Source organism: Enoplosus armatus, chromosome 1 (genome assembly GCF_043641665.1).
Source record: "Enoplosus armatus isolate fEnoArm2 chromosome 1, fEnoArm2.hap1, whole genome shotgun sequence".
Lineage (NCBI taxonomy): Eukaryota > Metazoa > Chordata > Actinopteri > Centrarchiformes > Enoplosidae > Enoplosus > Enoplosus armatus.
Window position 1 is genome coordinate 28,742,990 of NC_092180.1, and position 16,064 is coordinate 28,759,053.

The 16,064-nt window shown below is 44.0% G+C and overlaps 1 protein-coding gene across 1 annotated transcript in view; it reads left to right on the plus strand.

The window, feature by feature from the left end:
* Positions 1-16,064, plus strand: part of adamts17 (ADAM metallopeptidase with thrombospondin type 1 motif, 17) — a 112,633-nt gene that overhangs the window by 65,462 nt on the left and 31,107 nt on the right. The window contains exons 10-14 of the mRNA XM_070906361.1: positions 3,626-3,776; positions 7,688-7,789; positions 7,903-8,048; positions 9,134-9,303; positions 13,896-14,023. Of these exons, the coding sequence (XP_070762462.1) occupies positions 3,626-3,776; positions 7,688-7,789; positions 7,903-8,048; positions 9,134-9,303; positions 13,896-14,023 (697 nt within the window). The remainder of the gene's footprint in view (positions 1-3,625; positions 3,777-7,687; positions 7,790-7,902; positions 8,049-9,133; positions 9,304-13,895; positions 14,024-16,064) is intronic.

Below are 16,064 nucleotides of genomic sequence, written 5' to 3' on the forward strand. Positions count from 1 at the left end.
ATGACCCCCTCTATGCCTGTTGCCGGCACTCTTCTATCTCAATTTGTGACTTCACCCAGGCATCAAAACTGTCTTTCACTTGCTGTTGACGCAGCCGCTCTACTTGCATGAATTCACTGTACGGTTTCTTTTGCATGTCCATAAAGGCACCCATCATGCTGCTCATATCATTCTTCGCCTTCCTCTTCCTTCTGTTGTCGGCCGCTCTTGTAAATTATACGGAGTGTCTATTTGCAACACGGGTACGAACCGTCACATGGCAGCTATCCGCCCATTTACATCGTAAATGCGAGAGCGTTGTTCGCGGGTGATTGCGCCGCAAGTGTTGGGTGTCGACCGAAGGTGGTTATTGACCGCTGCGGGCGTTCAGCTTTGGCCGTGGTTGTCTATTTTTTAGCCGCGGGGTTTGGTGCCAGTCGCAGATAGACTTTAGGAAGTCAGATGACAGAGAGCAACAAAGTCCGTAATATGTATAGGTTGAGATAGCTGGCTGAGTTGAAGACACATTGGTTTTTCACCCGGGAGACCGTTGTTCGATTCCTGTGTGGATCATTGAAAGTGTTTTTTCCAAACGTTTCCTTAACCTAACTAAAGGCTTTCTAACATGTTTCAAAACTTTGTGAAACAGTCGCAGTTCAGTCAGGTTCCACCCAAGGTGCAAATAGCCATAGCCATGCTATATACATCCGTGTGTAAATAGCCACATTGGCTAGTCCACCCTGGGTGCAAATAGCACTGTTTGCTACGGACACCCTGGTGCTTGTCTCTACCATGTTATATACATACAAATAGCATCTGCCTTTTATTCCACCATTGCATGCCGTCCCGTGTAGCTCCATTGAGTTTCAGTGCAACATATCGATATTACTACTCTTCTTCTGTGTTTTCAACGGGAAAATCTGAGTTCACCGCCGACAGGTATGTGCCACTGTTGGATGAACCATATTTTATGGTTAGTTGGGCTCCAAATCAGCCTTGGATTATGAATAAAATGAAAAGAGAGGAGCTACCTATGTTGTAAGCTATCGGACCGTCAGTATAATTCCTGCAAGATGTCATGAGAATATTATGGAAGCCAACGTTAACATACTTATTGCTTATTGGCAGTCTCATTGGTGGACAAACAGGTCCTTGCGGCCCTTTTAAATATGCATACTGTACTATTCCCCCAAACCACCACAAAGACAAGTGTACTCACTTGCTCTTTATCTTCCATACTCAAGTAGAAGTACAAGTAATTGTCAAAGAAAAATCTCTGCTAGAAGTCCAAGTATCATTTTGAACTATTTAATCAAATGTATAGTATAAGTAAGTATACAACCTTAAATTCACTGTACAGTGTGTTGGGGGGACCTATATATTAAATTAATGAAACGAATACCTTTTACATACCTCATTATTTGAAACATTTAATATGAATATCAGACATTGTAATATTATATACATATATATGACAGAAAAGTGCAGTCGACGAAGTAGCCTGTAGGGGAGAGAGTTGTGTAGATTGTAACATCCAATATTGATATTCCTATCAATATATTATATATATATATATTGATATTTCTATCCTAGGCTATAGGGTTGCTTCTCGGTAGAAATATGTGCGTTGACGGGAGCCTGAGCTTAAAGAAAGAACTTTAAGCTCATGTCCGCGCAAGGTCTTCCATATTAACCAGAAAGGCTGTTTTATCTGGATGACACAAGTTAAATGGTTCTCGCGCTTTTCAACCTTCAGGGTTCCCAAAGCGCTTTACAGTTGAGGTCGCATTCACCCATTCACTCACACCGATGGCAACCGAGCTGGCATGCAAGGTGCTGGTCTCCATCGAGAGCAACCTAGGGTTCAGTGTCTTGTTCAAGGATACTTCGACATGTCGGGGGGAGCCCGCTCCAGCTTGCTCTACCTCCCATGCGACAGTGCTAACCAGTGCGCCACCATGCCACACCAGTAGTTCAGTAATTCATGATGTTGACCTGCAGAATGAATGAGTTGATCAGGTTAGGTTTGGAAAAGATGCCCGATGAGGAGCACAGCACAGTTCCGACCTGCACTCCTGTCACAGAATTTAGCAATGTTTAATGGTTTCTCAGACTGGATTAATTATTCAGGATCCTCTGATGAGGACCAGCCTGTTCTTATTTTATTGGAGGTACTTCGATGAATACTGTACGCAAACAAGGCTAATTGGAGGTTTGTGAGTAATATGTTTTGTCCTACCTCTGGTCCATGATGGAATTCCTAAGTCAGTACTACACACTTAAGTGTATTTGAAGGAATAATACTTTTTCTCAATGGTAGGAGTGGATTTAGTGGCAAATCCAGTCATGGGGCATCCATCATGCCTCATTCTCAGGAATGATGGTATTAAAAGGATTAGTGATTGCCATGGATACAGTCATGTACCTCTCTCTTTCCTCTGATTCCCTGACATGAAAGTACATTTACTCAAGTACTGTACTTAAATACAGCTTTGAGGCACTTGTACGTAACTTATATTTCTATTTTATGCCACTATACTACGCCTAAAAGATAATGATTGTACATTATATTCCACTACATTTTACATACAAAACATATGACCAGTTAATAAAATATTATGTTCTTAAATAAACAACTCAAAACTGTATTTAATAGTTAAAAGGAGCCTCACTGCAACCAGCTACAACATTAAAATGCTGCTTACACATTAATGCATCAGTAATGATAATCCACTTGTAGGATAGATAACACATTGAAATGGGCCATTCTTCACAAGGAGTGCTTTTACAGTACATTGGACATTTTACTGATAATATCTCTTTTGCTTAAGTCACATTTTGAAAGGAAGGACCTTTATGGAGATAAAGGACCTGGATACTTCTTCCACCAGTAGGACCAGCATATTGCTGCAGCTTCTCTCTCCCTTTCACCTGAAAGCGTATATCAACTTTGTTGCCTCTTCCTCTCACTCTTTACTTTCTTGTATTGTCTTTGTCACTGTTTTCACAAGGGTCAGGCAGGAAGGGCAACGGTGGTGCCATCATCTAAAAAGTCAGTTGATATGGCAGGGAAACCAACAGAAGTAATGTTGGCAATGCATTAGTAATGCTGCAGGTACTGGTGTTAGATGCACAGTTTAATTTGCCTGTTTCGTGATATTATTGTCCATTAATGTAGTGTGCAGGTGGACACATTGACAGTGATATTAACACAGTGATGTAAGTTATTGCAGATTATAAAAATAAGAACATCATTTTATATCTATATATGTAGATGTGTATCTAAACATCATAACATTAGTATATCTACAGAAATGCGGGCCCCTCTTAGTTGGTGGCCCCACCTTGCCTGATGGTAAAGTGCCCTGCTCATTTTGTACTGTATCTTAAACTGCATTTTTACAGAGGAGGATAAATTCATTCTGCTGGACAATAAAACATCACACATACAAATGAGTTTTGATTTGGCTCATACTGTGTGTCCTTTGCTGTCACCGTCAAAACTGCATCTACATCTGGTTTCAAAGTCAACAGCTAACATTGCCAAGTCTCTTTTGGATTCACATTTGACAATGAAACGGAAATTCTTGTGTTCACTGGTAAGCACGCAGTATGAATCCTCGTCTCTTGTGTGTCTCTCAAACAGGTCCAAAGCCAGTGCCTGCCTATTGCACACAGACCCCAGGAGCCGTTACCAGGTCCGGCTTCCTCCCAAGCTGCCAGGCATGCACTACAGCGTGGATGAACAATGTCAGATCCTGTTTGGAACCAATGCCACTTTCTGCAATGACATGGAGGTACAACACGTGAGGTTGGGGGTGGGGTGGTGGGTGGGATGTCCTGTCTTTAGGGCATACCAGCAGAGATCTTAAGGTGTTGAATGTTGTGGTAAGTCCTGACTGCTTGTGACATAAAGATGTTTTGACAGTTCAGTCACGCACTGGGACACCACTGGTGGTGATCCCCCTTGATATAGCAGAGACTGTTCCGATCTGAAGTTGTGGTGGGATTTTGTACTCGGTAATCTTGAGTACCCCCTTGACCTTCTGCGTCTCCCTCTCTCAAGCCTCCTCCTCACTGATAAGATATTGTGCTCTGTGTAAGAGGCTCCTCATCACTGATCTCTGATGTTTTGCAAGTGTTGGTGAAGGTCCATCTAAAGATTTTGGTGGTGAGTGGGCTTCCTGTGATGTCTACTTGTGCTCTCAGTCACAAACGGGACAATAAGTTAACACAATACATGGAAGCAAATGTACAATATTTGTACCATTCACTCCTGATGACCATTTTGGACTCTCTGGTCAGTACTGTCAAGGCAGTTTGCAATTGGTCGACAGCATGTAGCGTCAAAGTTAACCAATCTTGAGCTGGCGAAGCGAAAGCTCTGCGCCGGTAGACTTTATCTTTGTGAGAGAATCCACCAAATGTGGCCATCACATTGCAACAAATGGATTTTATTCTAAGATTTTGCTGATATGAATGCTGAATATGAACAGGCCCGTAAAGACAGAAAACAATCATGTCTGGAAATGTTGGACTGTACCTTTTTAAGGTGCATGTTGTAATGAGTTTAAAAGCAAACCAGTGAGCTAAGAGGATAGCTGAACTTGAGAGTGCTTTTGGGTGTTTCAACTAAATCGGTAAATCAATTCTCCAATAAAGATAACGACGTTTAACCAGCAGTCCAAAGCAAATGTCTCCATGGGGACAAATAAAGTACAGTGCATCCAGAAAGTATTCACAGCGCTTCACTTTTTCCACATTTTGTTATGTTGCAGCCTTATACCAAAATGGATTAAATTCATTTTTTTCCTCAAAATTCTACACACAACACCCCATAATGACAACGTGAAAAAAGTTTTTGAGATTTTTGCAAATTTATTAAAAATAAAAAACCTGAGAAATCACATGTATATAAGTATTCACAGCCTTTGCTCAATACTTTGTTGATGCACCTTTGGCAGCAATTACAGCCTCAAGTCTTTTTGAATATGATGCCACAAGCTTGGCACACCTATCTTTGGGCAGTTTCACCCATTCCTCTTTGCAGCACCTCTCAAGCTCCATCAGGTTGGATGGGAAGCGTCGGTGCACTGCCATTTTCAGATCTCTCCAGAGATGTTCAATCGGATTCAAGTCTGGGCTCTGGCTGGGCCACTCAAGGACATTCACAGAGTTGTCCTGAAGCCACTCCTTTGATATCTTGGCTGTGTGCTTAGGGTCGTTGTCCTGCTGAAAGATAAACCGTCGCCCCAGTCTGAGGTCAAGAGCGCTCTGGAGCAGGTTTTCATCCAGGATGTCTCTGTACTTTGCTGCATTCATCTTTCCCTCTATCCTGACTAGTCTCCCAGTTCCTGCCGCTGAAAAACATCTCCACAGCATGATGCTGCCACCACCATGCTTCACTGTAGGGATGGTATTGGCCTGGTGATGAGCGGTGCCTGGTTTCCTCCAAACGTGACGCCTGGCATTCACACCAAAGAGTTCAATCTTTGTCTCATCAGACCAGAGAATTTTGTTTCTCATGGTCTGAGAGTCCTTCAGGTGCCTTTTGGCAAACTCCAGGCGGGCTGCTATGTGCCTTTTACTAAGGAGTGGCTTCCGTCTGGCCACTCTACCATACAGGCCTGATTGGTGGATTGCTGCAGAGATGGTTGTCCTTCTGGAAGGTTCTCCTCTCTCCACAGAGGAACTCTGGAGCTCTGACAGAGTGACCATCGGGTTCTTGGTCACCTCCCTGACTAAGGCCCTTCTCCCCCGATTACTCAGTTTAGATGGCCGGCCAGCTCTAGGAAGAGTCCTGGTGGTTCCGAACTTCTTCCACTTACGGATGATGGAGGCCACTGTGCTCATTGGGACCTTCAAAGCAGCAGAAATTTTTCTGTAACCTTCCCCAGATTTGTGCCTCGAGACAATCCTGTCTCGGAGGTCTACAGACAATTCCTTTGACTTCATGCTTGGTTTGTGCTCTGACATGCACTGTCAACTGTGGGACCTTATATAGACAGGTGTGTGCCTTTCCAAATCATGTCCAATCAACTGAATTTACCACAGGTGGACTCCAATTAAGATGCAGAAACATCTCAAGGATGATCAGTGGAAACAGGATGCACCTGAGCTCAATTTTGAGCTTCATGGCAAAGGCTGTGAATACTTATGTACATGTGATTTCTTAGTTTTTTATTTTTAATAAATTTGCAAAAATTTCAAAAAAACTTTTTTCACATTGTCATTATGGGGTGTTGTGTGTAGAATTTTGAGGAAAAAAATTTATTTAATCCATTTTGGAATAAGGGTGTAACATAACAAAATGTGGAAAAAGTGAAGCGCCGTGAATACTTTCCGGATGCACTGTATGTCTTGATCTTGAACGGTGGCAGTTGTAGCCCATTTAAGGGGCTGACCAGGGCCAGCTGTTCTTTTAAAGGGGCCCATTAACTCTGAAACTAAACGGCCATTTTAGCAGTGGAGAGTTTCAGAAGCCAAGTGAGCCAGGCCATCCAAGGAAATAAAGACTAAAGTAGGACAATGTGACATTTTAACTTCATGACAATGGATTTTTGTTCCCATGAAAAAGAAACAACGCACATATATTGGATTCATGACACGTTTCTGTAAAGTCAAGTTTTTTTTTCCCGGAGCTGATGATGGAAGTAGCCAACGAGCGAGCGGCACCGCTTCCTTCTCATTTCTGTTGAGAGTCGCACATGCACTGTCTACACTGTGTACTGTCTACACCATTAATACCGTCCACCCTGAACAGGAATAACAGAGAAATATATCAGTAAGATAGATTAGGTAAAGATTTCCTCACATTTGACACAAATTGCTTCACCCCATTTCTGGATGGTTGAGCGCCATCCCATCTGAGTAAATGTTCTTCCCTCCAAAATGAATCAAAGTGGTCAATAAAATCAGAACCAGCAGCAGCAGCAGCAGCAGCACAGGAAGTCTGTAGCCAGGATACAGTCTGAAAGGGTGGCGAAAACATTCCGAGCTCTTCCTCAAGGTTGGAAAAGGCAGAACAGAGGACTTTGCAAGGCTCTCAACAGTGGTCACTAATGACTTGAACTCGTAGTGGGGTGTAAAAATGCTTGAGATTCCAGCGGCAGGACCTCCGTGACTCAAGCCTGATATTAAGTCGGTCGCTGCAGTGTGAATCCACCTGGTAGTGACTAATGCATAACCTTAGCAAAGGAAAGAAGCATTCTGAGCTTCAAGCCTGTCATTTGATTGGGAAACTTCAGACTAAAAAGAACAATCCCGGCCATCGTGGTTGCTCGCCCAGGCCTGTCTATTTAGTCTGGCACCTCCAGAGTTGAACTGAAAACGTGACATTGTAGTACAGAGATGTTTTATTTGTATTTAACGAGCAAATTCATCATATTATCATACTGTTTGCTATTAAGGTAAACTCAAAAAGTGCTCAGATGTTTCATATGAAAAGCCCTCTAGTGGCTCAGAGGGCATAATCCTTTACTTTCCTGGTAGGCCTGCGATGTGAAGCATCGACAGGTAGTGCTGACTTTTGCTTACTTTTGTTAAAAAGGAAAACTGGGTGCAGCAGGGTGGCGAGCATGACGTGACTCTGTTGTACTGATGGAATTTGACAGTAAATTGATCTGATGCTGATTTTACCATGTGAACACTGGCATTTATGTAAGAATCTATGGTATCTCCCATGTTTCTCTGTGTGTGTGTGTGTTAGCACCTGATGTGTGCTGGCCTGTGGTGTTTAGTAGAGGGAGATGCATCCTGCAAGACCAAACTGGATCCTCCTCTTGATGGAACAGAGTGTGGAGCAGACAAGGTAGGGCTGTCTCACATGCACAAATACTCTAGATCTTCAACCTTCTCAGGCAGCAGCTTCTGATAGAAGATACCTGTTGACTTGCGTAAATGAGTTGTGTTTTGTTATGTCAGTGGTGCAGGGCAGGCGAGTGTGTCAGTAAGACTCCCATCCCGCAGCATGTGGACGGTGACTGGAGCCCATGGAGCCAGTGGAGCATGTGCAGCAGGACCTGCGGTACTGGAGTCCAGTTCAGACAGAGGAAATGTGACAACCCTCCGTATGTCACCTGTCTGTCTGTGTGTGTGTGTGTGTGTGAGAAAGAGAGAAAAAGAGAGAGAGAGAGAGAGAGAGAGAGAGAGAGAGAGAGAGATTGCACCTGCCATAGAATTTCCCATATTGCAATAAAAAATGCTGCAACGTTTCCCTTTTAAATGCCTAAAACATTAAATGAAAGAAAACTTTTAGGCTCAAAAATAAATAATAATTTGTCAACAGGTATGATAGCACACACACAAGTGAAAAACGGGGATGTCTGCTAGAAAATATTGCAAATAAAAACAATTCTGCTTTTAATAGTATGATTTACACATAGACTGTGCTATGACAACACCCCTACACCTTTTTATTATTACTTATTTCCCAATCACTCGTGATTATGTTTAAATTAAACTGGACACGCACACACACAGTGAGCCATTGGATCTCCGTTTGTGTATCTGTGTGGCGTCATTTACATTATTTGATTAGGTAACTATAACATGACAACACGATCGAATGTTCATGAATAGTTATAATAATAGTAATTAGTAATAATAGTTATAGACTGAAGGGGGGGGGGGGGGAGGATTTAATTCACTGTGCTGCTCAAAGGCTACCGGCAGCTCCCCGCAACTTTTTAAGGTGGAATGTTTTCTTGCATGTAACTCAATGCAGTCGCCGTTGTGAATCAATCGAAATCGTCAGTGTCAATATGGCAACTCTGATTGCGAATATTCTGTTTCCTCGCTTGGAGTGGACGGACGCATGTATCTCGTCCCCACGCACAGCATGAGTTTTCTCCACCCTACAGAAGTGTCAACTGAGCTAGGAGCCAGGCAGCCGAAAAGCCCTCCAACTAAACTGATTCTAATGTGACATTCAGATCAGATCCCCACACAAGCATGCATGAAAATATTTGATTCTTTTCAATAGCTCTGTAGTGAATTGGGCTCTGTTGATAGTCATGTATCGTACCCGCTCAAAAGATTGCCTACAGACATTTGTCTCCTTGTTTCCTAAACTGAGTGTTCAAACTATATGTGTTTGTCTGTGTGTGTGTGTGTGTGTGTGTGTGTGTGTGTGCGTGCACGCGCGCTCATGCAGGCCTGGTCCTGGTGGTCGACACTGTCAGAAGGCCAGTGTGGAGCACAAGGCCTGCGAAAGTCCTCCCTGTCCCAAGGGGGCACCCAGCTTCAGAGACCTGCAGTGTCTGTCCTACGACCGACTCGCCAGCAAGAAGAAGGGAAGCATGTTGACTGCTATTATTAATGATGGTGAGACACACACACACACACACACACACACCTTCCTACTGCAGCAATAGCCCCGTCACTAGTAAGCTAATTTCTCATCATGGACAATATGGTGCATAGAAGGGAGATACTAAGCAACGGCTTGAGCTGCTTTTTAAAGTTTGCATGCCTTTCATGTAATTCTGCGACGCGAAAGGTATACAATCTCATATGCCTCAGTGGTAATGTTAAAAACAATAAATACAAGGAAAAACACTAAGGGCCCGGAATAGAACCTTGTAGTACACCACAAGGAAGAGTAGTGCACAAACAGTGACAGAAAAACATTCTTCCAACACTGAAAGTGTTGTTCTTCTATAATCATCCACAAAGGGAGGTGTTGTCAGATGATAAATGATGGAAAAGTTAACACTGGGTGGAAATAGTCCCTCTACTTTGATGTTGTGTGCGTTAAAAGGTGACCAAAACAGTGGGCGTCAACAGTGTTTGGGTAACTATGAAGGCAGCTTTAGAATGAATGTTCTTTATAACTGTGCCCAGGGAGGAATATTTGCATCAAAGCTTACACTGTTGGACTGATTAATGTGTTACTTGAAAGCCATGCAGTGGCCAGAGAGTTTATTTACTCCCTACAGGCTGCAGCACGTTCAGGATTTTACATTTTATACTTTCATTTATCTCGACAGGTTTAAATACACGTCATAAATACTAAATGATTCAAACTTCTCCTCGTTTGTGTGCTTTGTCATGTTACAGCACAGTGAGAAGCTTGGAATTGGGCAGTACCTGTATACTACCACAGTATACACTAGGTCAAAGAAAAATCTACTTTGCCGCATAATACAGTTATTTCACGACAGATAATATACAGGTATTTTCAGTATTCAAAACATGAAACATTTCGTAAAGCAAAATGCATTTCCAACCTTTATTTTACCTCGAAAGACCATTGAGGAGGCATCCTCATTCACAGTGGTGTCGAGGTGCTTGCAGATGAAACGGCTAACAGTAAAAACAACAACGTATGGCAGTTGAAAGTTAAAATACAGGATAATAAACATGCTATGGAGTAAACCGAAAGAAAGAAATACAATGAATTGTAAAATAGAATGAAAGAAATAAACACAAGGGATTCAATTACCGTGTAGTTAAAAACATCTTGCGATGAATTCACACCAGTTGCGACCCCTGTCAACTCTCTTCAATGTTCTTAGCACAGGTTTAAGTTCAAAAAGTCCAGTAAACTCCCTTTCCCGAGTTCGGATCGTCGCCAACCTGTGTAATTTGTGCCCATGTGGACGACAACCTTCTTAACAAAAGGGTTTTCTGTAAGCAGGCTAAGGATGACTCAAATGAGGTTGGAGACTTTAGCACCCGGGTAGCAGATGGAGCCGGCCAGCTTTGACTTCAGGTCTCTTACGATGGAATCACAGATTATCAGCGGCGGTACTGTAGTCCATGATGTGTTGGCATTTGGAAGGCAGTGTGTTGCAGCCCTGCTGGACCTGACGTTCCTGATAATGGAGTCACCCCGGCTATCATGCACTGGTGGATGGGCTTTCCTTTCGGGATCCGGGTTGGTTAGCACTATGGCCGATGGGAGCGCTCCGCTCCTGGATGTGACAGACCGGTCAGCGGAGAGAAGTCTTTGTTGTCCGGCATGTAAAATCCATTTGCTGGCAGGTCGGGCGGAGCAGCCAATGAAGAGGGAGGACAGCCAGCCAGATCAGGATGCCTTGGGGAAGGTGGAGAAGTCAAATTTTCCAGAGAGCCCTGTGTGAGAGTGGCTGGAGGCGGTGTTTACCCTGGCAGGGCCTACTGTTCTTCACCTGGACCCAAGGCTCTGAGATGGATGGAGTTGAGCAAACATGGGTCTATGTACCAAGACTGAGAGGCCTGTGGAGTGGATCGCTTCACCGCCGGACCTCTGAATAGTGGTATCATTGTCCTGGGCTACTGCTGTATGGTCTGGGGGGCAGGACAGGCTGGCACCACCTTGATTGCCCAGAAGGGAGAGGTGTTTTGACTGCGCTGAGGCTATGGATGATAGCTCCAGGATTAACTTCCCTCTCCGTCAGTTCAGCCTGCAGTATGGTAACGTCTGTCTCCAACTGTGCACAGGTAGGATGGCAATCCACACACACATCCTTTGTTTGTTGACAAGACCAGGACATAGCCACTGCTGAGGATGATGCACTGAGAAAATGTGTCATATTGTAGACAAACTCAAAATCTAATCAGTTTACATGCAATTTCATATGATTGTATTGAACTTGATTGTATTTTTCACTGCGCATACTGTATCTACAGAGACAACAGAAACAACTTAGAATGCAGCACAAACCAGCAACTTCTTCTACATCCTGAAAAGTCACTTAAAGTGTGTTCAGCTGTCAAATACTTGCAAATAATGTGAGGCAAACGTTTTGCTCCATGTTCAGTCTGGAGTGTTTTTTTCAGTCCCTGCTTAGTTGCCCCAAAAACAGCCAGTGCACTGGCTGTACAGATGTTGGCTGTAGCTAACTAGCAACGTACTAACTAACTGTGTGTGTGTGTGTGTGTGTGTGTGTGTGTGGCGATGGGCATTTATGTGTGGTATTGTATACATCATATACCTCATCCGACTGCATCCAGAAGACGTTAAAACTTGTTTTAAAAAAGTTCTAATGACTAATATTCTGAATTAAACACATAGTTTTGTTTTATCCGGAGCCGATGATGGAAGTAGCTAATGAGTGAGCCGTCTCACTTCCTCCTCATCACTGTTGTGAGTTCCGCGTGTGCAGTACCGATCGGGCAAGCCCACGCTGCTTTGTTTGAAAACAAAGAACTGGCCGAAAGCACTGCACACACCGAAGAAGACCCGTGGAACTTCCATTGTGGCCAGGTATTAACATGCGTCCTGGGTGATCTGATCACAAGCAGATAGCTCCCTGTGCGTCTGTGCACACCTGGCATTAACATCTCGTCTAACATCTGGTCTCGAGTGACCACCGGTGATGGGGTCTCTTTTCCCCGCTCTATATGCAAATAAACATGTACACAATTTCCGTTTGCGGACGTTGTTGTTTTTAACCTGAATTTGATGAATTTACCGTTTATCAGACCACAAATTGGAAAAACAACAGATGACAGTGGTTGCAAGCGGTGGTAATACAACGGCAAAAAGAATGCATCCTCCACAAACGTCGTCAAGCAGCGGTGGTAAAAGGTAAAAAGCCGGCTCTGCAAGTCAGACATCACCCACAAATGCCATCACTGTGTGCTTGTGTAAGGACATGGTTCCTTTTCAAACAGCTGATAGAAAGGGCTTTACTATGTGAAATATGTCCTGGTAATACAGTAATAAGAGAAGAGTAATAGCTGCCATACCAGTGCTTTATCCCTTCAGAAGCATTTATATTGACATTTTAAGAAAAATGGATACACCGTGATATATACCACTACCGTCCGTGCTTCAAATGATACCATGATCTACATTTTGGGCCGTACTGCCCAGCCCTAGTTGTGACTCCTGCTGTTTCGTTAAATGTGGTTCAGAAATATGAAAAAGAGGTTCTGTGCATATTTGGAACTGAAAGTGGATGTAACTGTTGCCTGAACCTCAATAAAAAACAAACAAACACACGAACCTGTCGATGATCACGTGAGGGGCAAACCTAAAGACACCACAATGTGGAAAGAATTGTTAGTCGCAGATGCGGAATTGTACTAATAACTTAGGACAATCTAGACATTCCTGTTGTACATTTCATAGCATTCAATTGCATCACAGTCTTTATCAGCAAGTGGACACTCAGGTGTCAAGTGGTTATATATTGGGGGGGGGGGGGTAACTGCTGTCGTTGTTCAAAGACGGGCTCTGGTGTTCGGTGTGATTGTCGTCCTTGATCTGTCTCCGGCCATCCGCTGACCTCTTCCCAATAAATGCTGTGAGCAGTTTCGGTCTGGTGTCTACTAGTCTGACTCACCAGATGTAGGCTGCTGAGATAAGTCCGGTGATTATTTCAGTCGCCATTCTCCTCCCCTTCCTGCGTGGTTTAAACGGGTCCAGTGAGCCCCTCCAGAGCTAAAGTGTAGGTATGCTGCACCTCTAGGACACTGATGATCAAGTTATGTTGTTTTTGTTATGTTTTTGTCGTGTCTTTTTTAACAGTAAAAGTTGCAAAATCACGTAGTCTACATACATCGTTTACTATTTTATGTGGTGTTTTCTTTAGCCGGGATTTAACCATTTTAATGCCAGGGCTCGCCTCCCCACGTGCAAATTCCAGTTCCACCAAGCTCCCCACCAGACACTATTTAGCAACAGCACCGTCGATGCCTCCTGGGCTTAGCGCCGCCCAAGATGATTGTGATTGGTTTAAATAAATACAGACAAACCAGAGTGTTTTTTTTCCCCCTATCCCAGAACGACGATGGGTTGACGCTATGCGAGACTAGGTGTCTACAGACAGCTGATGTTGTTTGTTTCGCGTGTTTATTCTGTATCTTTTATTGCATTTTATGTATCTTGTTTGTTTTTGTGCCTTGCTATTGTACTAGTCATTACACTAACAACATGATTTTATGTGTGTGTGTGTGTGTGTGTGTGTGTGTGTGTTCTTGAGCAGAGAAGCCGTGTGTGCTGTTTTGCAGCCCAGTGGGTCGAGACGTCCCAGTCCTGATGGCTGACAGGGTGATGGATGGGACGCCCTGTGGTCCATACGAAGCCGACTTATGTGTTAACGGGAGATGTCAGGTACACACATATACTCACACACACACACACACACACCCACATATATACTGCATACTCTCCAAATACGATTAGACTTCCTTTGGCCTGGTGGCCTGCCTCTCTTGTCCAAAACGGACAACTTCAGCCAGCTTCTTCGCCTGCCAGACGGTGGTGTCATTGCTAACCCTACCTACTCAGCCTTCCTCTTAGGTTCACTCAACCATCATCTTCCAGCAAAGAACTGAGCTGATGTTAATGTTTATATTTAAATGACAAGGACCTCTAGCTGCCATGTGAATTATGACTCTATTTTCCATCTATCCATCCATTTTCTTTCGCTCATCTGGGGCTGGTTTGCGGTGATGGCAGGCGTAGCAGGGTAGGCCAGACGTCCCTCTCCCCAGTCACGTTTTCCAGCTCCTCCTGGGGGATCCCGAGGCATTCCCTGGCCAGATGAGATATGTAATCTCTCCAGCGTGTTCTGGGTTTAACCCAGGGACTCCTCCCAGTTGGACGTGCCCAGAAATCCTCCTAAGGAAGGCACCCAGGAGGCAACCTGATCAGATGCCCAAACCACCTCAACTGGTTCCTTTCGATGTGAAGGAGCAGTGACTCTACTCTGAGCTCCCTTCAGATGTCTGAGCTCCTCAACCTATCTCTAAGGCTGAGCCCAGCCACCCTGCAGAGGAAACTCATTTCAACCACTAGTATCCGCAGTCCCATTTTTCCGATCACTATCCAAAGCTCAGGACCATAGGTGAGGGTTGGAACGTAGATCAAGTGATAAATCAAAAGCTTTGCCTTCCGGCTTAGCTCCCTCTTCACCACAAAGGTTCAGTACAATGCCCATGTTACTGCTGATGGTGCACCAATCTGTCTGTCAATCTCATGCTCCATTTTACCCTCACTCGATCACAAGATCCCGAGATTCTTGAACTCCTTCACTTGAGGCACTCACTTGAGCAATCCACCTTTTTCCTGCAGATAACCATGGCCTCAGACTTTGAGGTGCTGACTCTCATCCTGACCGCTTCACAACCACCCCACTGTGTGCTGTTGTTCATAGTCTGATGAAGTCAACAGAACCGCATCATCTTCAAAGAGCAGAGACGCAATTCTGAAGAGTGCTGGTCCACTGTTCCACGACCAGGACGGAATCCGCATTGTTCTTCCCCTGCTGAAAGCAGCCTGATCCAAACCCTACTTTCCCCTCCTGAGTCCTCTAACAGCCGAACTCTTCTCACACCCGGGGTTTTGCTTCCGCAACCAGAGAAGCCTCAGCCCTCCTGGCCTCCTGGTACCTGTTTTCTGCTTCAGGACGCCCTTTGGCTAACCAAGCCCAAAAGGCCTCCTTCATCTTTCTGACAACTTCCTTTACCACTGGTGTCCACCAGCGGGTTCTTAGGTTGCCGCCACGACATGCACTTTCCATGTTGTACAGCAATCAACACTGGTTTCATTTAACCATGACCATGATCTTTGCTTAACCTTAATTAAGTTTTTTTTGTGTGTCTAAACCTAACCAAACCCCCTACCATAGAAATGGCAGATCAGGAAACACAAATAGGAATCTTTGAAAAGGCTTTGGAAGGCACTGACTAAAAATGTTGTTCTGCTGAATGGGGCATCAGATCACTTATACGGCTTGTTTTGGAAGCCATTGAAAAATGATGTACTTAGTGTTTTTAGTTTGAAGGGCTTGTTGTGACAGTGTGATCCCACTCTTGGATCCTTACTGTGTGATGTTCAAGCTTTGTGGTGGCATCATCTTAACATCTTAGTTATTGTAATTCATTGTATTCAGTTGCTTGGCTTTTAACAAATACTAGAAGACAAGATCCTATCAGCCCTGTTTTAGCCTCTATTCACTGGCTACCAATACGTTTTAGAATTGATTTTAAGATTTTACTGATTACCTTAAAAGCAGTTCATGGCTTAGCTCCCAGTTACATGAGCCAGAGCGTAGCCTCAGATCCTCAGGAAGGGCTCTGCTGGCTCTTCCTAAGTCCTGGCTCAAAACTAAAGGTGACTGAAGGCTTTTGTGGTCAGGGCCCCTCAGCTC